General features: G+C 40.2%; 1 protein-coding gene across 1 annotated transcript in view; it reads right to left on the reverse strand.

Moving 5' to 3' along the window:
- Window positions 1-21,108, reverse strand: part of adgrd2 (adhesion G protein-coupled receptor D2) — a 42,245-nt gene extending 21,137 nt beyond the window's left edge. Inside the window, exons 1-11 of the mRNA XM_062417123.1 lie at window positions 21,085-21,108; window positions 11,371-11,428; window positions 10,927-11,166; window positions 10,181-10,810; window positions 8,097-8,219; window positions 7,050-7,144; window positions 5,626-5,635; window positions 4,949-5,238; window positions 3,004-3,115; window positions 806-940; window positions 338-446 (exon numbers count right to left, since the gene is read on the reverse strand). Coding sequence (XP_062273107.1) covers window positions 338-446; window positions 806-940; window positions 3,004-3,115; window positions 4,949-5,238; window positions 5,626-5,635; window positions 7,050-7,144; window positions 8,097-8,219; window positions 10,181-10,810; window positions 10,927-11,166; window positions 11,371-11,428; window positions 21,085-21,108 — 1,826 coding nt within the window. The remainder of the gene's footprint in view (window positions 1-337; window positions 447-805; window positions 941-3,003; window positions 3,116-4,948; window positions 5,239-5,625; window positions 5,636-7,049; window positions 7,145-8,096; window positions 8,220-10,180; window positions 10,811-10,926; window positions 11,167-11,370; window positions 11,429-21,084) is intronic.
- Window positions 21,109-23,760: the final 2,652 nt, after the last annotated feature.

Below are 23,760 nucleotides of genomic sequence, written 5' to 3' on the forward strand. Positions count from 1 at the left end.
ATAATAAATGGAAAATGGACTAACAATTTTCTACTCATAATTACCACTCAAAGCGCTTTTACACTACACCATGTCTCATTCAACTATTCACACACATTCATACACTGATGGCAGGGGCTACCACACAGGGTGCCAACCTGTCATTAGGAGGAGACTAATTATTCATACACACATTAACACAGCAATTTGGGGTTAAGTATCTTGGCCAAGGACACATCGACATGTGGACTGGAGAAGCCGGGAATCAAACCGACATCTAAAAAAAAAAAAAGACATCTAAAAACAACAAAAACAGTCCATTTTCAGCTCCACTTATGTAGCGTAGCGTGTATGTTACCTCTGGCTGCCATCAGTGATGGTAGGAACCATGGTGATGTTCTCTTCAGGATTGAAAAGAGTCTGCAGAGAGCCGTACCACGTGTTGACCAACGTGAGCTTATGGAAGCCTGCACAACATTCAACACAACAGCAAGATCAAGATTTCTTCAGCTTGCACCAGACAGAAAAATAAAACATTACCAAGAGAAATTTAGTTCAGTTGGGATCACTCATTGTTCGAAATGAATAGTTCTTGCAAAACCCAACAATGTGCCTCCATCCGCACTTCACTGCAAGACCTTGGGAGAGTAAGTAGGTGAATGCATGCTACACATTCACAAGTCTGTCATTAGTGTATTGTCCACTGCATTCTTTCTTTGTCTTCTTTCTGTGCAAAACCTCAGCGCCGGCATAAATAAGTCTGAATAAGCGATTGCTGTACGTGCAAGTGGATGAAGATGATTGGTTCTTGTAGCATTTTTCCTACCGTTGTTATGGAGATCCTGTATCTTCTGATATGGGACTGAAATACAGTCTAGGTTGGTGTGTTTCTCTGTGTCAGGCCCACAGAAGCTTGAGCCCCTGGATCCTTCCTGCAGTCTCTGCTGCTGCACCTCCAGTTCTGCAAATGACAAGGGAACAGAGAGCAGGTTTAATAAGTTACAAATAAATGTATTGTTCTTTTATCATCAAATTGATTTTGAGGCAGTAAAAAATACCTTAAAGCTGACAGTTTTGCATTGCAGAAGCATCCTTTGCAATATAAATTTGCAGAAAATAAGAAATCACTTCAGATGAAAGTTTCTCTCTATCTCAGTCCTGTTTGGCTCCTTTTTCTCTGCTTCTCACCGGACCATTTTAAAACCAACAGTATCAAAACAACAGAGATGGTTTTGGATTGTAATCAATATTGATTAACCTGAGCAGGAACAGTGTTACCATGGCAACTTTAGTATATTTTTACTAGATTGTAAGAGCCCTGTATTTTATTGTATCCCAGGAATCTACTAGAGATGCTTGTAGTACAATATCAAGGTAAGTACAAATTGGACATCTAAAAAGAAAAAACCTGTGGGCAAAACTGAGGTTTTAGAAGTTCCATGAACAAATTTGTCCTATTTTATTTGAATATTTTTCTCAAATTCTGTGCCCTACTTTGTATGGAAATGGCGTAGGAGAAAAAATAAGAGAGCACAACAAAAGCTGAACATTAGTAGCTTCACAAAGACAGAGTTTATTGCAGCACTATTGTACTAAATTGTGTTACATCACATTGGTGTACTTAATACAGTGTCACTGTTTGTATATCCAGGTTATTCAGTTGGACAGTCCTCTTAATGACCTTGGAGGCATATAAGTGTTCTTATAGCTAGAGTGTTTACAGTAAACACTCAAACAAGCACATTTACATAAAAATCTAGGTTATGGCAACTGCTTCATTTAATCCAACATTGAGTATAGCCCTGGTAGAAGTTGGTCTGATATTTGGGAAATGCACTAGGCCAGCAGTTTCCCCTTGATTTTTATGCTTTCAGACTTTGTGCTAAGCTAGGCTAAACATCAATGAACCAATGTACTGAGACCCAAAACACAGTTGTTGTTTTTTTAAATGTGGGTTTTATTTTATGGCTCTCCTTTTACAGTACCAAAATTATTCTTGAGATCTGCAGGGTGACATCCAATGGGGCATCATGTACCAACTGTTCAATGATTATAAAGGTTGTAAACATGTTAACAGTTTTGTCAGAATAGCAGTGACTTTCTTTGGAGGTCAAATTGAAAGCACGGGGACTTGAAATGTTGCTAACAATGCCTCATTACGCAGAAAAGGTTCAACCATGTTTTCAGTCAGTCTGGAAACGAGGATAGATGTTTACAACAGACAGTTTGGGTTGTAATTCTATTCTTTACCATACCCTGTTAGAGGTACATATATATATGAGATATATATAGAGATCTCAGGAATTACCTCGGTTAACTGATGAACTATTGGTGATGAATTGATGTCCAAATCTTTAAAAATGAACCCCAAGTTATAATAATCATTGCCTTTACTTTGAAGCCAAAAAGTTAAATCTTGATATTGAGTTTCAGGAGTTTCACGGAAGCAGCCTGAGTGCGAGGAGAGGCGCTGAAGCCGGAGCGGGAATTCTGTGCAAGCGACAATAAATATCTAAGTGCAAACATACAGTTTGAGCAGGAGCAGAGTGAATCTAAGTGCAAGAAAGGGGCTATTTGAGTGCGAGGGCAGGGTTTTGAGGGAAAGCATTACAAAACCTTAATGTAAAATCAATAGATCACACTCTCAAATTGAAAGACCACGATCTTGAATAAAGTAATAATGAAATAATAAAAAGATACGAAGAAAAAGCCCAATAAAAATTACAGCTTAGATGAAATCCAGGGTTATCTGCACCACATCGTTTGTAAAAAACAATATTTGATTATCAGTCTAAAATCACTTTATGCAATTCTATATCCATGTGAATAATTGGTGAATGGATTCTATTTTCTTAAAGGTCAGCTGTTACATAATGTGGTTTTTCTACAGTGCTGCCAGTTTTCTAAAGCGCCTCCATGATGGACTTGCTGACCTGGCTCAAATGTGTCATCCGTCAGAATTCCTTTGTTATATGTGTTTCATATGTGTTTATATGTCAGTGTATGCATGTGTGTGTGACTTACTTATGTTGGGGCTTTGTATGGATAGGTGATCAGTCTCTGCCATCAAGTGAGGGCTCAGGCTGTTCACCATCCGGTCAATACTCTTGACCACATCCATGGGGCCGTTCACCACCTAAAAACACATGGAGCATCGGTGTCTCAGCAGCAACACTCAACCCCACTGCCCTGCTCAGCGCTCAGCTAAAGAGTTACATTTCAAAAATGATCATTCAAACAGTTCACAATAAGAAAACGCTTTCAGCGCCGCAAACTGTTTGCCAGAATCTACATAGAGTTTAGCTGAAGAGGTCACCCACGGCTCAACAGATAGGCCTATAATACAGGGTACAATCATGGATTTTTGCCATTGTCTATTGTGAAACTCCTCATTCTGAATTCAATATGCCCATCTAAGTGCTGAGCCTTGGAGACGGAGCCGGCGGCAGAGCGAGGGAGGTTTGTAGATGAGTACAGCCACAGTTTTTCCGAGTGCTGCTCATCCATTGAGTCTGGGCTGAGGTGGCCTTGGAGCACTGAGAGGCCTGGGGGGGGGGGGGGAGGCAAGTGCTGATAGAAACACAACACTTGTCATGAGGCAGCCTCTGTACAGATCCATACACTCCAGCATCAATAGTGCAGAGACACAAGTGACAAAAAAGACATAATGTACCCACGGGGGGGAAGTGGGCTTCCTCTCTGAATGATGATGTAGTTCAGAAATGATGAATGTGAACATAAATGATTCAATGGATGATTAAGCTTCATCTACATAAAGACATATGGAAGCTGATATAGCATGTGTCAGTCCTGTTCTACTACTGCTGATGAGCTCTAATAGTAATGCATCTATAGAAGCATACTGCCATCTAGTGGTTTATAGCTGGAATAGTGGCATATGTTCATCGGTCAAGTGTCACTCCACCATGAGAACTCTTCTGAAGTCTGAGAAAATAAGTCTGATCATTGGGTGTGGGCATGACAAGTTTTCAATGCTATTCAGTTGCATTGTGGGAAATGTAGTATCCAGTGTAAGTACATAGAGAGCGAAAGTGAAACCAGGGTTTTGTTCCAGAATAAAGAAAACCTTATTCAAAATGACACTGTCATTTGTACTAATATCAATGACTCAACCTCCAGCCTCAGACCATAACTTCAACAGTATGTCCTGTTGTTCACTGCATATGTTTAAACAAAAACAAAAATCCTAAATGGTTGATGAACCATTTATTGTTCTTTATTCTTTTTATTGATGCTCTTTCTTTTTTTTTTACTGTCCACTGCTGCAATAATGTACATTTTCCCACCGTGGGACTAATAAAAGAATATCTTTGTATCGTATCGTATCTATCTATAAATACAGTACAATAACAAGCTAAGAAAAAAAGCTGATGCTTCTTTAGTACCTTCCAGAAGACAGCTCCAAAATATGAACTAAAACAGACTTCTATTGGCTTGATGATAACCCCATATTAGGGTTAGCCCAAGATTTGTGAAAGGATGTTGTGAGACTATGCGGTTGAAAAAAAAAAGAAGGAATCTCAGTCTTCAGATAGAGTAAGTAGTCTTTCACCTCATTATAAAGCAGCTGTCACAAAAACTAAGTTGGAGTACCTCAATTACATTGTTGCTCCCAATTCAACCAACTAGATTTTTAAATGGTTTTATAAAGTGTAGTTTTCTTTACAAAAACTTGAAACTTGAGCTGGCAACCTGGGTCAAGGCTTTAAAAAACACATTCTGTGTTATGCCTGTAGAGTGACCTATTTAAAAATGTACTGCTTACGCTCCTGAAAAAAAGGGATACAAATTGATTTATTTCCTGTTGTTACCCACATCATTTGTATTGTAGATACAATAAACAGACATTGCACAGATTGCACAACTCCACATATACAAAGCACCACACAGAGGAGCCGAGCATACAGCAGGGCTAAAGAATACGTGGGTGCAGTGCGGTGTGTGCTACCTCCTTGATGGCGTTCCACTTGAAGGCGTTCTCCTGGCTGATGATGGTGTCGGCCACACTGATAAAGCGCTGGCCGAGCTCTCGGATGCTGTCCCGGCTGTGGTTGGCGGCATCAGAATGTGGCTGTGTGGGGACGTCAGCTGCCAGAGACAACAGCTGGATGAGAGACACCATATCTGCTGGCTGCAGGCCTTCCTGTTGAGTGTCCTCCATGGCCTGGACAGAGACGTCCAGCAGGGCAGACGCCTCAGCCAAGCTGCTCAGCCCGAACGGCTGCTGCCCAAGCACCACTGCCTGAAAGTGGAGACAGACGCTGGATTAAACAGAGCTACAGGTCGATGTCAATATTTCAGATTGCAGTATAATGGATAAGATTCAGCTTGTACGGTGTCATTTTAAAATATCATTATCTAAATCATGTTTAACCGTAAGGGTTTTTCTGTGTCTGTGATAGAGAAGTGTGTGAACAAATAGAAGAGCAATGAGGGTCATATTTAATTTTCCACCCTGAAAAAAACATCAAAATTCTGACTGAATTATACACAGAAGAGTTTAAAGGAATGGATCCCCTCCACACATTTTTTAATAAAAATTGTGTCTGATGTTATTCTGCAAAAAAAAACTCTGTTACAGTAAAATGTTCAGTTACCACATTAAAATCTGAGGAATGACATCACCTCCTGCTCCCTCTTTGAAAAATGTAAGAAGAATTTATGAATATTCAAATGTTATTCATTTCAAACGTTTAACTGCTGAAAACAAGAGGTGTAGAGCCCAACTGATATGATATTTTTTAAAACTACTACTGAAACTACTTTCTGTCTTGCAATGCAACTTGGTTGCAAGGATGTGCAAGTTTGTGGAATTAGCATAATGAACTCATTATAAGGTAAAATAAAGATGGGATCGTATGCTATGCTCTTTGCAGTTACTAGATGTCAACCAGATATTTGAATGGAGAGAGGGAAGACACAAAATATAATTTTCTTTTATATATTTTATTAATCCAAATTGTGTGAAGGAGCTATATCGCAGGTCCTTCCAAATCAAATCACCCCAAGCATCATTTTCTGCATTATATGTTATATAAAAACGTTTTCATATTGGCGCATATCAAAAAACATGTATGCTACGGCTATATATGTGTGAAATACCGCTACATATCTGCTGATAATATCGGCTGGGGCACTACTTAGGTTTAAAATCCATTCTCAGTGTTTGTGCACTGGAGGCTTCAAATTTCCACATCACATTTGTGTAAGTTGAAAATTGGCTCCAAACCAGTGGTGACATTACAAATCAGGTCAGACTTCACCTTATCTAGTAACTTCTGGACTAATGCAGTTTTCTGAATTCAGGGTTAAGCCAAAAAAAAAACTATCTCACACCTTCACCTAATAAAAAAACACAGCAGCAGCTCGGCTTTTAACAAATCAAAGAGACATGATCAGATTGGCCCTGTGATCCACAGTTTTAGGGTTGATTTTAAGGTTTTGCTGATTACATCTAGAGTTATATTGCTTAATAGCTCCTATGAGCCAGAACACAGCCTCAGATCTTCAGGCAGGACCCTTCTAACTCCTCTAAGTCCTGGCTCAAGACTAAAGAACTGGAGACCAAAGACTAGGGGGCTTTTAAAGTCAGGGTCCCTCAGCTTTAGAAGTTCCTGCTTGAAGACATCTTTTAAATAACTCATTAAAACTTATCCTTTAAAAGTCTATTTTAAAGGATAAGTTAGCTCAAAGTAGAAGGGCGGCTGCGGCTCAGGAGGTAGACCGGGTCGTCCAATAATCGGAAGATCAGCAGTTCGATTCACACCTCCTCCAGTTCACATGTTGATGTGTCCTTGGGCAAGATACTTAACCCCTGAACTGCTCCTTATGGCTGTGCAAACAGTGTATGAATGTGTATGTGAATGTTTGCAGTGCTAACTTTTTATAAAGGACTTTGTAACACTGTTTGAAAAAGTGCTTATTACATGAAGTTTATTATTATCATAAATCTTGCTCCTAGGTACAAACTTTAGAATGAGTTAAAATCCTTCTATTGTCAAACTCTGCACATAGGGGGAGTGTAAAGAAGTTGGAATAAAGATTTGTACCTGGCTTTTGTTGGAGAGGTTCAACAGATGGTTCATGAAGGCAGAGGGCTGAGAGCTTTGGGCATCACTCATCTGCTTCATCTTCAGATAACGTTCTGTGCCAAAAACAACGTGACATCAGCGTGGATGATGAAACGGCAGGACGCTCGGCTGCTCAGAGATCTCATCCTTCAGGTGGAGGAGTCGAACACTGAACACTCCCAACAGAGCCTGACCTATGACCTTCCTGTCAACAGGTGGACTTTACCCTCTTAAAGCTCAGATGTGATTGTAAGATATATTTTAAACATTTGAAGATTATAAAGACATTACCATATTATCCCATTTTAAAAAGCCAACATTGAGCACAGTGAAATCATATCTTCAGTATTTTTTCTAGAAATGTGGGGATTTTAGGGAGCTTATACGGGTATTAAAACTTACACATCATGCTAAATTTCAGAATTGTATTCCTCACAGGGTAAAAAACAGGTTCCCTTCATGTGGAGGAAACAAAAAAAAGTTAATTTGATAAATAAAATCTGAAAAATGAAAGATAATCAAATCAAATAATTAGAACATTTCACAGACTAGTTTTTGGTGTCATTTTAAAAAAATAGGTTATAAATAAATACCCTAAAAATGACCTCTCATTAAGGGTATTGATTGTTTCATGAAAAGTAAAGGGGCGCACAAAAGGTCTGGCGCATGGTTGAAGTGAGAATCCGAACAAAACGCTGGCACTCACAGATCAATCTTCTCATTTATTGGCCATCAGCACCATCATCATCATCATCACGCTGATGATGGCTTACAGCTGAGATGTATTAATCATACGTTTTTTTGTCCACAGTAAGTAAGAAGATTGATCTGTGGGTGCTGGCGTTGTGTTTGTATTGATTTATTTCATGATGTTTTTTGGCCAGAATTTAATACTAACGTTATGAATCAACTTCAGCATCAAGAGACATTATATCTTTGGATTGCTATAGTTTTTCATACTGTATATACTGTACAGGTTTGGTTTGTCACAGTTTCAGCTTGTTGTTGTGACAGGTTGAGACTCACCTCTGCTGCTCCTGCAGATGAAGGGCAGTGGTTCAGAGCAGTCTGTCAGGCTGAACAATGGGAGCTGATCTGACCAGCTCTGCAGCATCCTGCAGCCCTGCAGCTCCATCTGCTGGTGCACCGCTGCTCACATCATCACACATTCATACAACAGTGAGATACAACCAAAGAGTCAGCATGAGAATATCTAAGATCCTCACCAGTGAGAAATGATGAAATAAAGATGAGATTTGATTCAAAAGAAAAAATGATGAGAAACAGCAAGGGCTCATAAAAAACCGATGAATCACATATTAACTATAACTGTTGCCCTTTCAATAATGATATAAAACAACTGGAAAACCTTTCAGGATCCATTTCTTTGTTGTGGAAAATAAAAGACTGCACAGATGTCTCATGAGGAAATGAAAGTCAGGGCAGCGGGGGAGTTACTGTTCACCACTGCATGGAGCTCTGTTCTTCCCCAAGCTGCCCCCACACTGCTGGAGCTGTGGGAATCCCCTCCTTCCATCCCTCCCTCCCTCCCTCCCTCCCTTCCTGCCTCCATGTCTCACTCTCGCTGCCCTCTATATTCAATGAGACATCTTTTCTAGAAGTGTCTCTCATTAAGACACGGGTTGAGACTGGTGTCAAATATAAGACGTAAGAAAATAGAGCATGAAAACAAAATAAATGGAAGCTACAAACATAGAATGTAGCTATTGTAATATTAAAAGGACAGGTTCACAATCAGATAGCCAAATGAACACTTAAATATGGTTTGCAGGTCTGGGAGTGTATCATAATAGTTTTAATATTTGTTTATACCATGAAAAAGTGTGAGCATCACTAAGGACGTGGCTTTTAAAGCATACTTTGCATTATGTTGTTAATCAGCTACAATGCGGTTTTCTTAAAGGGAGACTTTTCTACACCCTTTTCTAGGTGTCATGTTGTGGTTGTGTAGAGTTCAGTCAGAGTAAGAATGAATGAATATTTTCATCTTACCAATTCAGCTGAACTTACAGTAAAAGGATCTGAAGTTTGAAGGGTAAAGACTATATGAGCAGTGCCATGAGAGGACTGGTTGTAAACAAGCCAGCAGTTTATCCAGATGATATATGCAATTTTTTTGGAGGTCAAACTGAAAGTGAGCTGAAATGTTGCTAATTATACTTTGTTGCACATGAGGAAAACTGTCTTAATATAACGCCATGATGACCCTGATGAAGGCCTCAAGCCGAAAACACGTTGGTCTATTAATAAAGCTGTTCTATACTGGAGCTTACAGTAGTACAGTAGGTCAGAGTCGCAACAGGAAGTGGGTCTGTAAACTGTGATTGATGTTTACAATAGACAGTTTGAGTAATAATACAGTTCATCTTCTCTTCCAAATAAGTTTGTTATAAATCTGTCTTCTGATTGGAGTATGTTGTAGAAATGCTGTCATGTTCCCAGGTCTTAGCAATGACTACAGTGACTGCAATTTGTTTTTGTTAACCAGTGTAACCAGTAAGTTTAATAATCTCACAACAGTGTGACTCATGCATGTGAATGAATCATATTGTTATAAAGATAAAAAAAAAGGGGGAGGGCTTTGGGATTTGACTGTTATCATAACCAATAGGAATGGTTCTTAGGGTTAGGATTCACTCTAACCCTAAGAACAATAGGGTTAGGATTCACCCTAACCTTAACCTTAACCTTACAGAGACTCTAGTTGTGTCCTCAAAATTCAGGCATAGGAAGATTAGTATTAGTCACATTTAGTGGCCTGTTCACTGTTCACCTCATTGTTCTTAGGGTTGGGGTGAACCCTAGACCTAACAGAGATTCAACAGGTTCAACCTACTTGTCTAATCATCTGAAGGCCAATTTTTTTGCATTCACCATTTCTATTGGTTATGATAACATTGCAGTCATGGTAGTAATTGCTAAGATCCGGTAACATGGCAGCATTTCTACTACAAAATCCAACTGTGAAACACAGTTTTATCAGTCACATTTAGTGGCGACATTTCAAGTTGACAACCCAACATGAAATACAGACTCCTAAAGCCCCTGACATGACACACAGTCACAGTATGTACAGAAAGAAGCCTTACCTGGGCAAAACAGAAGGGCCTGCACCTCTTTCACCACTGGGTGCCTGCTCAGGTGGTCAAGGCTCCAGTTGAAAAGCACTTCCTGGGTCATCGGTGAACATGCGTTGAGAGCACGAACATGCCTCATTTCCAGGGACGTATTCCAAACGTTCAAGTCAGTAATATTCCCAGAAAAGGGCTCTGTGAAATTCCCTCCAAAGGAGTCTTGGTCCTGGCCCAGGATGAATATCCCATCGGCATGGATATCCCTAGAATTGTCTGTGTCTGAGCCCCTGTCCTTATTGTCTCCGTCCACATAGATAGCCCAGCGACCGCTGCTGTGGCGCCACGTAACACAGATGTGATGCCACGCTCCATCGTTGGGGAAGGATGCCTTATATGGCAGGTGCTTCCCGTGGATGATGAGCGCCAAGAGGATGCGTCCATGCGTGTCCACTTGGCCTCGTAGCTGAAACTCATTTGTGAAGACGGGAGCAGCGTAGGAGAAGATGGTGGACACCTCATTCCACTCTGGGTCCCACTGAACACGAACACACACACTAATGGACGATAAGGCGGGGAAGGAAATGTTTACACGAGCAAAGCCCTCACTAGATTCCTTTGGGAAATGAAGAGCTGAGAACTGTAAATCTAAACAAAAACAGGAGAAGAAGAGCTGTTTAAGTGCTTTTGTACATTTTTAAACCAGTTTCTATCTTTCTACTCAATGATTAAATTCATTTCTTAAATCCACTGATCACACTCACACTGCTTGGAGAGGGCCAGGGGCTTGGAGGCTGCTTTACTGGGATCCTTGATCCAGATAGGCGAGTGGAGTCCAGCCTGACGCAATAGCTCCAGGGCTCCTTCCTGGTCATCTGACTGGTCTAGGGTGGCAAGTGAGCTGAACTGGCCTCTGCAGAAGCTGTCAGCCCTGGAGAAGGCCAGCGAGTCATTGACCAGCTGGAAGGCCCAGTGTGACGTTAGGTGGACCAGTCTGGACTGTCCTGGGAAGTCAAACATAGAAAACAATTAAAACCAAAGTAGGACATAAAGACTGACAAATATTGAGGTGTCAATGAGATTTTTTTTGGAGGGGTTGACTAGATAGCAAAGGCAAGGGGCTTGGATAGATGGATGAATGGATGGATGAGAAACGCTGGTACAGAGAATTGAAACCTCTCGACACTAAAAGTGATTAAGTGTCTCACCATGTGAGTCCCCTACTTTGTCTGGCCCAGCATGTGTTGGTTCACTCTCACATATCACCTACAGGAGAAAATAAAATGATCATTCCAGTAACTTGTATGTAGCATTTTCCTACATATTTGATATAAGAGTATTCATCTGGCCATTGAACACATAGGTTATTGTTAAACATACAACAGGCAGGTACTGATATGTCAGTACCTATTATATACTTTGAGAACATGGTCATTAGTGTACAAATAGTCTGAAAGTCTCAATTTATAGTCATTGTGCCTTACTGGAAGCTATTAAAGAAGCAGATAAATCTTTTTGCAAGGCTATTTAATATAATGCAGCATAGAAAGAGAAGGTTATTACCACAATAGAGAAGAGTATGAGTCCAGCATGCAAGGCACCAGTCATCTCTAAGCCAGTCTGGTCTCAAGCTGAAATAAACACTTGGTCAGCTTTTGTTGAAAATAATTATTCCTCTGGGTCCAGATGTATGTCACTTCAGGAGAAAAAAAAATAAAAGCAATGTATCTCTGTCAAGTGACAAAGTGAATAAAATAAACACTATATTTCAAATGAAGATTTGAATATAACATGGCAAAGCTGATGAATTTGCATTTTAGTGTGTCACACTACGACAGATAGTTTTCCAAAAATTCTGGAGAGTGTAAGTCCCGAGTCATTATTGCTGAATAGCCAGTAGCAGAAGAGTCTTTTCTTCTCCACAACAGCAGAAAGTCGCTGTTTGAGTAGTCTGGCAACAAGCTCCGCATGTATGGGACAATCAAAGCCAAATCCAGTTCAGACTCGTCATCCCGTGCCCCAGCCTCAACGTCCAGCATATCCAGTAGAGTTTGTAGGTCTCCAGACTGGGAGAGAGCCAGTGATCCCAGAGGGTCTGTCCAAGAGTCCCCAGTCTGTCTCCTGCCTCCTAACTCCCCTCGGACCCCTTCTACCCCTCCCTTCTTAGCACCCTGAAGCCATCTTCCTTTGTCATGCAAATACAGTCATTTTTTTTTAAAAGAACCCTTCTTACGCAAGCAGTGTCAAGCTTTTGGCAGAGAGAGTACATCAAGAGCAGCAGGGCAGCAGACATTTTTACCACATAGCCCTTATTTATGCCTTCTATAGGACTCTCTAAAGTTAATTGGAGCATGTGTTTTATTGCTGTACTTCATAGTCAATAAAAGATTAGTACTACTCGTGCAATCATTGCACAGTAAACCGTTACCGTCACGTTTGTCTGTTTGTGTTCGGGGTGGCTTTCATTTGGTGTCGTGCACAATATGCTTGAAAAGCTTTTGTAGCTACGCCTTTTGGCATCAATGCCTCTATTCAAAAATAGAATAGTTACCACATTTGCCATGCAGGTTTTCATGGACATTTGAGGATTTAACAGACTGATGACTAAATAATTACATGGAACATATTTAAACTGTGGACCAGAACAATTTAAATTTGGGCAAAACAGAAGGAAGCTAAGGTGGGACAAACAGATACCACCATACTGAATTAGGTTGAACACCATGCCAATGAAACACTCTTACTGGCATCATTATGCTTCAATTTAGAAACAGGTTGGATTTGTTAAAGTCTCCAGTTAATTTCAACTGGTCTTATTTTTGTATTTTGCTAAAAAGAAGTCTGGGAGCAGTCAGATGATCATATACAATGTAGCTAAATTAGCTAAACTGTTGTTTTTTTATTTATTTGGAGGTAAACGAGCACTTAGCCTTCTGGAAATTTAACATGAAGTTTGTCCTTAACTTTGAAGAATGTTACTAAGGTTGCATTAGCGTAGCAGTTTAACCTGCTAGCGTAGATTACTGTCTGACAACCACCAATGTCTGAGAGAGATAATATTTGAATTGTTACAGAACAAAATAGCTGTGTGTTTGACAATGTTGCTCGTGGGCATATTTTAATATATTGACAATTATGATGTCCTTTTACACTATCATTGAGCTGTGCCCTCTTCGGATATTTATCCAGAGAGCCATTCTAAACTGAATTGGTGGAAGTCTCTGACTTGTGTATTGAAAGAGAATCCTTAAATGTGGCTTTAAGAATCTGTTGGGGAAGTAACCAGTTATAATTTTAGTGAAACGTGGTCTTAGTCTGGATTGTACTGAACCATGATTTGGTTTGTTTTCAGTGTGAAAACATTTTTTGGATGGATCTTTATTAATAGACTAACGTGTTTTATTAATAGTCCAATGTGTTTCAGCCTCCAGGTTCCATCATGGTCATGACCCTTATGAAGGCTGCAAGCCCTTCTCCATGTACCTTGGAAGTAGGTGAAGTTGTGCCAGAAACCTTTACCTCAGAGAGAGGATATGAGATGACGGATGAGCATGGCACCCGAAGATAAAAAAAACTCTCTATAGCCAGCTCTCTATAGTGTAATGATAAAATATGGTGGCAATGAAAAGAATCTGTTCATTATTTCTTCTCCACTAAATCAAATGGTGATAGAAGGTTAGCCACCGAATTGACAACATGCTGACATCAGACGCACAATCGTCTACACACCAATCAATGACAGGGCGTAGGTATGTCATGTAAAGTTCTTTAGTGTGCTCACATAATTGCAATGTGAAACTAAAACTAATCGGATTAAATGTATACCATGAACCTTCAGGTGTGAAAAGACCCTAAGACTGCTGGGGTAAAGCCAGACATCCTCAATGCCCAGAATCAAGAGATCCAGACAATGACCGATTGAGACAAAGCCAGCCATTAGTATTCCACCTAGGTATCCAACTCAAAGTGTGAAAAACTGGACAAGAGCCCACAGGAACAAAGCCTCCTTCAGACTGAGACTCATGGACATCACTCTCCCTCGTGCCCTCCTCTCTGTTCGCCCGTTCATCTAACTGAACAACAACTTTCTCCTTCAATCTCACCAGGTTTTAGTCGTAGCTGCGAAACCCCCGAGCATTTACTTGTCAAGAAAATGGTACGGGAGCATAATATTCTGAAGGGATTCAGCAAAGCACAACCAGGAATTGTGTTCCTAAAGACTTGCACTTATATATGAAAAATCTAAGTTAAAGATAAGGCTTGTTAGCTCAGTGTAACTCACATAATAGACAAATTGCCCTCTGTCTAGTCATACATTTTTAGCTCAGTATCCTATCCAAGCTGATAGATAGATTTTGTTGAATTTGACTTGCAGATTTTAAGAATCTCAGAAATGTGTGCCTCCACCCCAACACAATGCAGGTGAGTGGATTTCAATTTCTTCCGCTGCTTAGAATTGTTTAACAGCAACATCCCTTTCTAAGACAGTATCCCTATCCACAGAACACACTGTACTGTAGCTCTTTGGAACAACAATGAACTGACACTGACACTGACATTTAAGCCACTGTTATTCAATTATGAATTGTGCTTATTATGTCAGCATTTGGGCATTGTGGTGTGATGTGCAAGTCCTCCAACACGAATGAAAATATATTATGTCATTTGTTATTGCCTTCAGTGACAAGTCATATGAGCAATTTCTGCTTACCTTAGTCTCGGGTTAAGATTTTTGAAAGATCATGGTCTTTATAAAGCAAAAAAACTTTACTGTTGGTAGTGGGTAGTTTAAAACGATTAAAGAGCCACCACAACATCTTCAGAGGTTTTGCGGCATAATAAAAATGTAATGGTATGTCTATCTTTGCTTCTGAGAAACAAAAGTCCTTTGACAGAATAAATCAGAAAACATCCACCTCAGCTTGACATAGCACCAACCAGATGCCACGCTGCTGTGTCACCACAGTAAAAACCCCATTAGAGGCTAATATATAAAACTTTACCACCACATTAAAAGCTGCCACCTGGTCTTTTCAGACAGAGAGAACAAGATATAGTTGTAGAAGGTCACTTAGTAGGATGTCTACACAGTATATATATATCTGACAGGAGAATGTTCAGAGATGTGCACAGTGTACTGCATATTGTTGCTGATCCCTCGTACTGAATAATGGGTCCACGTTGTTCTATTATGTGACTTCATGTTCCAAACAAACCTCAATACTAATGCAAACATTAAGTTATTCTCTCACTGCTTTGAAAGTAAAGATTAAAGTATTTATTTTAAAAGAAAAAGTTCAAACTGACATATCTAATTTTCACACAAGGTTCTTTTCAGATGAGACAGTGGTACAAAATACACATTTAAACCATTGTGCCTCCTTTGTTGAGATGTTCTATAGGTTTTATTTTTGAAGGTCTGCTGATGATTGAGTTCTCTCCCATGGACATTTTCTGCCTGAAAAATATCGGAATTATTTCTAGCTTGCACAAATCTTCTGCTTTCTAAGTTAGTCTGGAATTCACAAGAAGAGTCACTTGTTTACATATTTATTTTTACCACGACTTTATTCATTTGTCCAATACTGGTTTATGTCATGACTGCAAAACAACAAGCAGGCCTCTTTTCATCAAATTTGCAAATGTTAGCATGTTAAAATACTAAATTGAGATAGTTACTGTGGTAATTAATTGTAAACATCAGCATGTAAGTATAGCCTTACAGAGCTTTTAGCATGGATTAAGCGTGTCAGTCTACACTAATCAGATAACTTGACTTTAATGGTTTTATCTTCTCTAAAGAAGTGAAGCTGCAGCTGTTCCACATCTTCCGAAATGGCTTTTAACTTTTGTAAAGATTATGATGTCTCTAGTGTAAATCTTAAACCAGGAATTGAATTGAATTGAATTGAATTGAAACAAACATGTGACCCACGAGTCAAACTGGATGGACTGTGGCAGCTTATGGTAAGATGCGAGTTGTTGTTGAGGTAAGATACCATTGTGTCGTACCCTAAAAGGAATGTTTTCAGCATTTATTGTAGTCAAGTAATATTATAGACTTAAAGCTGCCCTACGCAATATTATTTAAGTGGTTCAATTGTATTACGTGTAATGGTGTAAGGGTGTTGCTCATAGCAACGAGCTCAGTGATGTCTCTGTAAGGACCAGGAGTGTAGTGAGAAAAGACCTGCCCTGATGTGGAGACACCACAGAAGAAATCTGCCTCTGGAAGCCTCACTGATATAGATGTCAGGATGACAGCAAGAAATAGAGGAACCTCTGCATATCAGGAGAGGCAGATGACCTCTCAGACTGAACTCTGCAATGTCTCTGGAGACTTTGTCAGAGTGAACAAGAGGAAAAGAAAGGCTGCCAAAAATTGAGAGGAGCAGATGGGAAAAAGAGACAGAGTGCAAAGAAGAAAGAGGGGACACCACTTCATTCTCTTTGGAAATTAAAACACCTAGAGAAGAGAAGAGGGACTCTGGTGTAAAGCTGAGAGACAACAACACTATATCCATCTAAGAAGATACGAGCAGCTTAACATGCTGGGTGAGGGAGGTCACAGATCTGTTTATGCTCCTTACAGGAGAGTAGATCATTTCCCTGTGGCTATAAAAGACATTCCCAAGCACAATGTCATTGGCAAATACATCATGCAGAACAGGAGGACACTGCCTCTTGAGGTGGCTGTCATGAGAAAGATGTCCAGTGGATCAGCAGGAAATCTGTAACTATTTCCCCACTATGGTCTGGATTACTATGATCCTTGAACATCAAATGGAAAACATCTTGATTGAAACCAGCACTGATGTCCTGAGACTGGTCCTGTACGAAATGCTGCACAGGCACTAGGGGTGTGACGAGATCTCGTGAGACGAAAACGCGACGATATTTCTCGTCCAAGTGAATTTTGTCTCGTGAAGCTATAATTAAGGGCCACACCAAAAAAAAAAAAAAGACGATCGGTTTTCTATCGCTCATTCGCACGTCATGTCTTCTTTTTATAATGTCACGTGTGGATCATTAACCTTGTTGCAGCTTCTACCTGCTGAGAAGATGTCAGTCAGAAGTAGGAGAAGAGGAGAGGAGCATCTATATGGGGAAACCTTTAACAGAGCTGCATACTGCATATGATAATTATATATTTAGAAAGTAGAACTAAAGTGATTCATTACAAGATGATTAGTTAAAACATTTCAATTCAATTTCTATTTTGTGAATTTTAAATATAAGAACAGTCATGTATTTCCTCATTGAAGTTTAAAAAAATATATAGTTAAAATCTCGTCTCGATCTTGTGAACCCAATGTCTCGTCTCGTGAGCTGAGTGTATCGTCACACCCCTAACAGGCACACATGCTTTGAGACAACGAGGTTCTTGAGCAATGAACTCAAGATCAATGATGAATTATCCTAAAATTGCCAGGATGTGTTGCACCTGTGTCTGTCTAAAGACCCTCAGCAGCGTCCCTCACTGGAGCAGCTCACATGAGCCCGCCTAATAGAAAGCCTGGACCCACCTTGTGCCAGACCACCCATATCCTCTATCCTTCACTGTCAACCCAACTCCTATCCTCTACCCCTTTTTTCTCATCCCCTACCCCTATCCCCTTACTCCCAATCCCCCACCCCCACATTCAAACCATTTTGAACAGACTTTGATAGACTTTCCCTTTTTTCTCCATCTGTTTATTGAGTTTCTTCAACCTCAAACAGTGCCTATGCCAGCAACACTCAGAAACCTGTTGTCTCGTGTGATTAAAGAAGATGGCATGGTTAAAGATATTTATGTTTGACTGTTTTTAAACAAGAAATATTAAATATCTGGGATGGTCATTAACCTGCTGCCATAATAGCCTCCATTCGTCTAGTTTCAGGTGTTAGAACCTGGCTGCAGGGATTTGCTCCATTGAGCCACAAGGACATATCACTGATGTTGGCTGATAAGGCCTGCCTTGCAGTCAGAGGTCCAGTTCTTCCCAAAGGTGTTGAATGTCAAATTCTTCCACACCAAACTGGGAAACCATTTCTTTATGGAGCTGTTTTTGTGTACTGGGGCATTGTCATGTTGAAAAAGGAAGCCAAACACAAATTGTTGCCACAAAGTTGGAAGCACATCATTTTATAAAATACAGCATTAAGGTTTCCTTTCATTGTAACAAAGGGTCTAGATCAACCTTTCAGATATTGTCACCTCTAACAAAAAGATAAAAGAGGAATGTGTGTTGTGTCTGATAAGAGCTTAGGAATCAAGGAGATAGAAAAAAAACAACTCAAAATGTTCTTTAACCCCAACTCTAGTTATGGGGTAGCAAACTCCTTGTAAACCTGCCAGCTGGTGAAAAGAGTGAGGTGCTGGAGTTGGTCAACTTCAATGGAATGAACTCGGTGATAAAAAATGGTGTCAGTCAGTCAACAGAAATACAGAGACAGACATTTCCCTGTGAATCCCAGAGCAACACGTTCACCACAACATGACCCTGACCTACTAAACTACATTCAAAATCTGGAAGATTTCTGTTGTGAAAATATATGAGGCAAAGGTTTACCCAAAGTGTCCTAAGTCTGCCTCCACCCACATGCACACTTACACTTAGATAAATGCCTACTCTCTTATCATATGTCCAGACATAATAGCAACATTTCTGGAAGTACACATATGAATACAGAGTGTTTCTTTACACTATAAGCACTACGTTCAGTGTGCAAACAGTCGTTCTGAGCTCTTTTACTGGCGCCAAGTCAACACTACACTCTGCACACTTCAGTTCAGTGGATGAGCAACAGACTGAGCATCCTGGAGAGGACCATTCAGGTTTTCTGGGGACTGTTGAACAAAGTCAGTAAAGCTACATAAATCTAACATCTTTAACCCACGTGTTTTGACCACATTCAAGAGCTGTGGTTCTTAACGAGGCTACTGCGTGATAAATAGTGCTCTGGTTTTTCCCGGTTATTTGAGTAATCTTTCCTTCTTTTCTGCTTGGAGTCAACAAAATGCCTTTGGTCAGAGCTCTCTTAATCAACAGACTTGGCCACAGTGAGCCAGAACTCACAAAAGAGGCCCCGGGCTAATTGACCTCCTCCCTTCGCTTCGCTTTTCCCTCCACTGTAACTCCGCTGCCACTGCCACCCAGTGTATTTCCATGACAACCTGGGGATTGTAAGGACGGTATGGAAACGTCAAACACTTGGTGGGCTTGCATCGTCGCACACAAAAGGCCAGTGACCTACATGTGGAGCGAGGATGAAGGCTTTTCCCAGAAGAACGGGCCCAACAGAGCATTAGAAGACGGGACAGAAACACAGTGACAACCTCCCCCTCCCACCTGCTTTTTTGGTCTCAACCAGCTGCTCTGTTGCAGAAGTTGACTTTTGTAGCATGTTTCATGGGAATCTCACAGAGCAGTAACATGATGTTAAAATGGAGCAGCTGTGGTGGGGAAAACACTTTTTTTCTAAATACTTTGGGGAGTGAGTTCTGCAAATGCCTCAGAAAAGTAGGAATTGTATGAATACAGTTGGTGAACTCTCAATCTTGCATCCCAATTTACACTATCATATATAGTAAACAGCTGATGCTATCAATCATCTGTTCAAACAGCACAAGTTAATACAGTACATGTCCATGTATATGTTATATCAGACTCACAGTACACATGTCTGTAAATGTGCGGGCAGAAAATGGCGGAATGCTCCCTTGTAAACAAACATTCCTGGCTGGTCAGCAATCGGGGGGCCATGTTTGTCTGGCCTAATCTGGCAACAGCAGATAGGCTTTATGGCCACCCCTCGGCCATCAATCAGGACTGCTACTGAGAGCCCAGTCGACGGCGGCAGGGGTCACACCGTCGCCAAGGAGACCGCTTTTAAAAGCAGTCGTATAAACGATATAGGGTGTTGGCATGAAACAAAGAGAAAGAAAAAGACAGAGGGAAAGAGGGATGGGCCAGTCCAATGTTAGCTGTGTCCTCTTTGGACTGCACTGGGCTCCAGCTTGAGTGAAACAATACTGAGATGAGTCAACCCCTCTGAGTTCATCCAGTACAACACCAATACAGAGGTTTGCCAGTATCTGCATCTGATTATATACCCAATATCACAGTTACTGTTGTCCACCTCTCAGTTCTGGCTGATTATATACATTAGCACTTTGTAGCAACTTGACAAAAGTAGTTTGTAACATCAAAGCTATTTCAAACTATTTATTCAATTAATATTATTATTATTATAATACTGTATATGCAATTGGCTGTTTAAAAAGTGATATTTTTATGGGGCCCACTGTGTACAAGTAGCTATATAGCTTCATGACTGTGTTCCTAATGACTTAATATAACAAGACGTGGTCTGCCACTTCATGGCTGAGTTGCTGTTGTTCCTAACACTTCCACTTTTCAATAATACAACTTACATTTGACAGTGAAATATCTAGCAGGGAACACATTTCACAAACTGACTTATTGTGAAGGTGGCATCCTACAGTACCACGTTTGAATTTATTGAACTCTTCAGAGCAACTCATTCTTTCACAAATGTGTGTAAATGCAGACTACATGGCTAGATGCTTGATTTTATACACCTGAGGCAATGGGTCTGAATGAAACACCGGAATTCAATGATTAAGAGGTGTATCTCAATACTTTTGTCGATAAAATATATCAATAGTCCAAAATAAAATAGACTATACAACATAGATTTATGGCATGACTTTAAGTTTTTGTTAGCTGAGTTATTATTTAACTCTGGAACAAAGAGGACCTTAACCCTGAGACAAAGAGGAACATAATGCGTGAATTCATGTCGCGGAAGGATAATTACATGGAAGGCTGTATAGGTGAGTAGTTAACAAACTGCAGCTGTAGTATTAGCATTAGCATTAGCTACTGTGTGGATTGTGTTTCGTGGTTTCTTACCTGACTTCTCTGGAGTTTCGCCATCTTGCGTTAATAAAGGTGACCAGATATCTGAAATGAAAATCGAGGACATTTTCTATGCGGCGGTGAAAAATCATTAAATATCATCATTATGAAATAAAGAATGGGGACAAGTACTTTTCATGTATTTTAACCAGCTTTTATTACACAAAAGGACCAGGTTAATAAATCAAACATTACCGTGATCCCCTCATTCATCCACCTCAGGAGCCTGGGTAGAATAAGAGCAGAGGAGAACATGAGGAAAAACTGCAAGAACAGAACCAATAGTAATAGTTTACTACTGTATTAAAATCAAAACCTACATTTATAAAGTGCACCCACAAAAGTCACTCATCACTCTGTTATTTACTTCTTTATTTCTGCCTTTCCACACTGTTCTCTTGCTCTTTTCCTCTTCTCTCCTTCACTCTTTACTATCAGTCTCTCCTATACTTGTCTTCTCCCTAATCTACAACAGAGCAACATAGAGATAATATTGTCATCTCATGGTAATCTAATATAACAAATTACACCTTTACTAACAACAGTGACATACAAAACAGTGACTCAGGGCATCAGCTAATCAGCTGGTCTGCATATATAACTACTACAGTCAACCATTGACTTATTATTAGTTTAATTAATTATTTTTAACAGAGTCTCATGTTCCTATGCCTACAGGAAAATCATATGCTACCAAAGCAGTCTTCCACCACCCCCTCTTCCAAAACAGAGCCACATACAATGTCATCACCTGGTAATCTCATGCTAACGTTAACATTACAGCTTCACTAATGACAGATATGAAAACATTGTCATAATGTTACCGTTCACTGAAAAAAGTTACGTTAGGTCTTCAGTTCAGATAAACAATCATACTAAGTTTAACGTTACATCACTTCAGACACACACACACACACACACACACACACACACACAACCAAGTCTACTGCCAATTCACACTAAATAAATAAGTTCATACACAACATACCATTTATCGCGGCCGCTGGTCTTCTTTTCTCTCCTTTTTGCCGCCTCTAGATTGTTGTTGTTGACGCTGCTGCGTCTGGTCGTACGTCCTGATAACGTCTGTACGTCATACGACATCTTCTCTGGCAATGCGTTAGATGGCTACCGTAATAACTGGTGTTTGGCTCTGCGCGCATTTTTCCCCCATTCAGTGTCAAAATCGGGGACATTTTCGGGGACAGCTTTGACCAGGGACAGGTCACCCAAAACGGGGACTGTCCCCGGAATTCGGGGACGTCTGGTCACCCTAGCGTTAATGTCATGCAGCGTTTGGCGGATCGCGAGTATTTTCCAACAGTGATTTGCTCTTGTTAGGCATGTTGAAAACGTTCGTGACTGTGGATAAATGTCTCCTCTCCCTTCGTTGTCTTCTCCTCCCGTCGTTCACGCCCCTATGTACAGCGTCTCTACGCATATACATCACAGGCTGAACAAATAGTTCCAGGTTGTTGTGGCACCGGAGTCCCAAATAAAAAGTATAACTGCAGACTATTTATTTAACATTGAAATAGAAATTGAAGCTGACATGAAATGAAATGCGAAAAAATGCAATATGCGATGGCTGGCTCCCTAAACCTTGGAGGGGATGGAGCATGAACGGGGTTGGCGAAAGGTGAACGGACAGACGGAACGACAAACATCCTGCTCCCCAATTATAGTAGTAAGATTGTTTTTTGTTAGTGCTTTTTTACAATTACAAAGCACCCTCTTCAGTTTATGCAATTGTATTAGATGGAACTATTTATTGGGTTCATGTTTGCCATGGGTCCTTATTTAAAATATCACACTATCATAGGGTAGGGGCACTGTGTTTGTCTTTTTGACATTTTTGTGGAAAAATTGTATTAAAGAAAAGTGTATATTGTCATGTTATACAAAATGCTAATTATTTTTAATTCTAATAATCTGTTTTTTCCCAGGTTATATTAATTACATAACTAATGTTTTGAGAAGCAATAAGTTAACATTTTGCCATGATGGATGTTTTCTTATGGTAGTTTATTGTAGGGGTCGCCAGGGACCCCAGTTAGTATATTTTGTATGTTAAATATGTTAGTGGGTATTTACTGAAAGGCCTAGACAGTCTTACAATAGATGGGAAATACAAAAACAAAGTTTTCCAGCCTTCATCTCTACAGGCTCACAGGTTTAAGTATCTTTTATAGTCAATCCTCATGGGGAATGGCTGTCAATTGACAATCCCATGACAAGGGGAAAACTATAAATGAACAAAGGCATCTGTAAAGGGAACATGGGAGAATGTAAACAATGAACCTATCCCATCCTGTGAGACTACAATTAATTAAGTTGATGGGGATCAATGTTATCTATATATTGTAGATATATGTGACAGGTACAAACAGGTGACAAATTAAATGAGGAACTGGAATGGGGGTACAGAACAGGCCTGAATGCTCGACCCCTACAATGAGGGGATCTGGTGGCTCTGTTATGCTGTGGGGGGCATTTTGCTGGCATGGTTTGGATCCACTTATCCCCTTAGACGATAGGGTCATAGGACAAGAGTGACTATGAAAATGATGTGAATCATATGACCTTCACCGTCAACAGATCTCAACCCAGTTGAACACCTCTGAGAGATTTTGGACCAAAATGTTAGACAGCGCTATCCACTACCATCAT

This window comes from Scomber scombrus, chromosome 4 (assembly GCF_963691925.1).
Source record: "Scomber scombrus chromosome 4, fScoSco1.1, whole genome shotgun sequence".
NCBI lineage: Eukaryota > Metazoa > Chordata > Actinopteri > Scombriformes > Scombridae > Scomber > Scomber scombrus.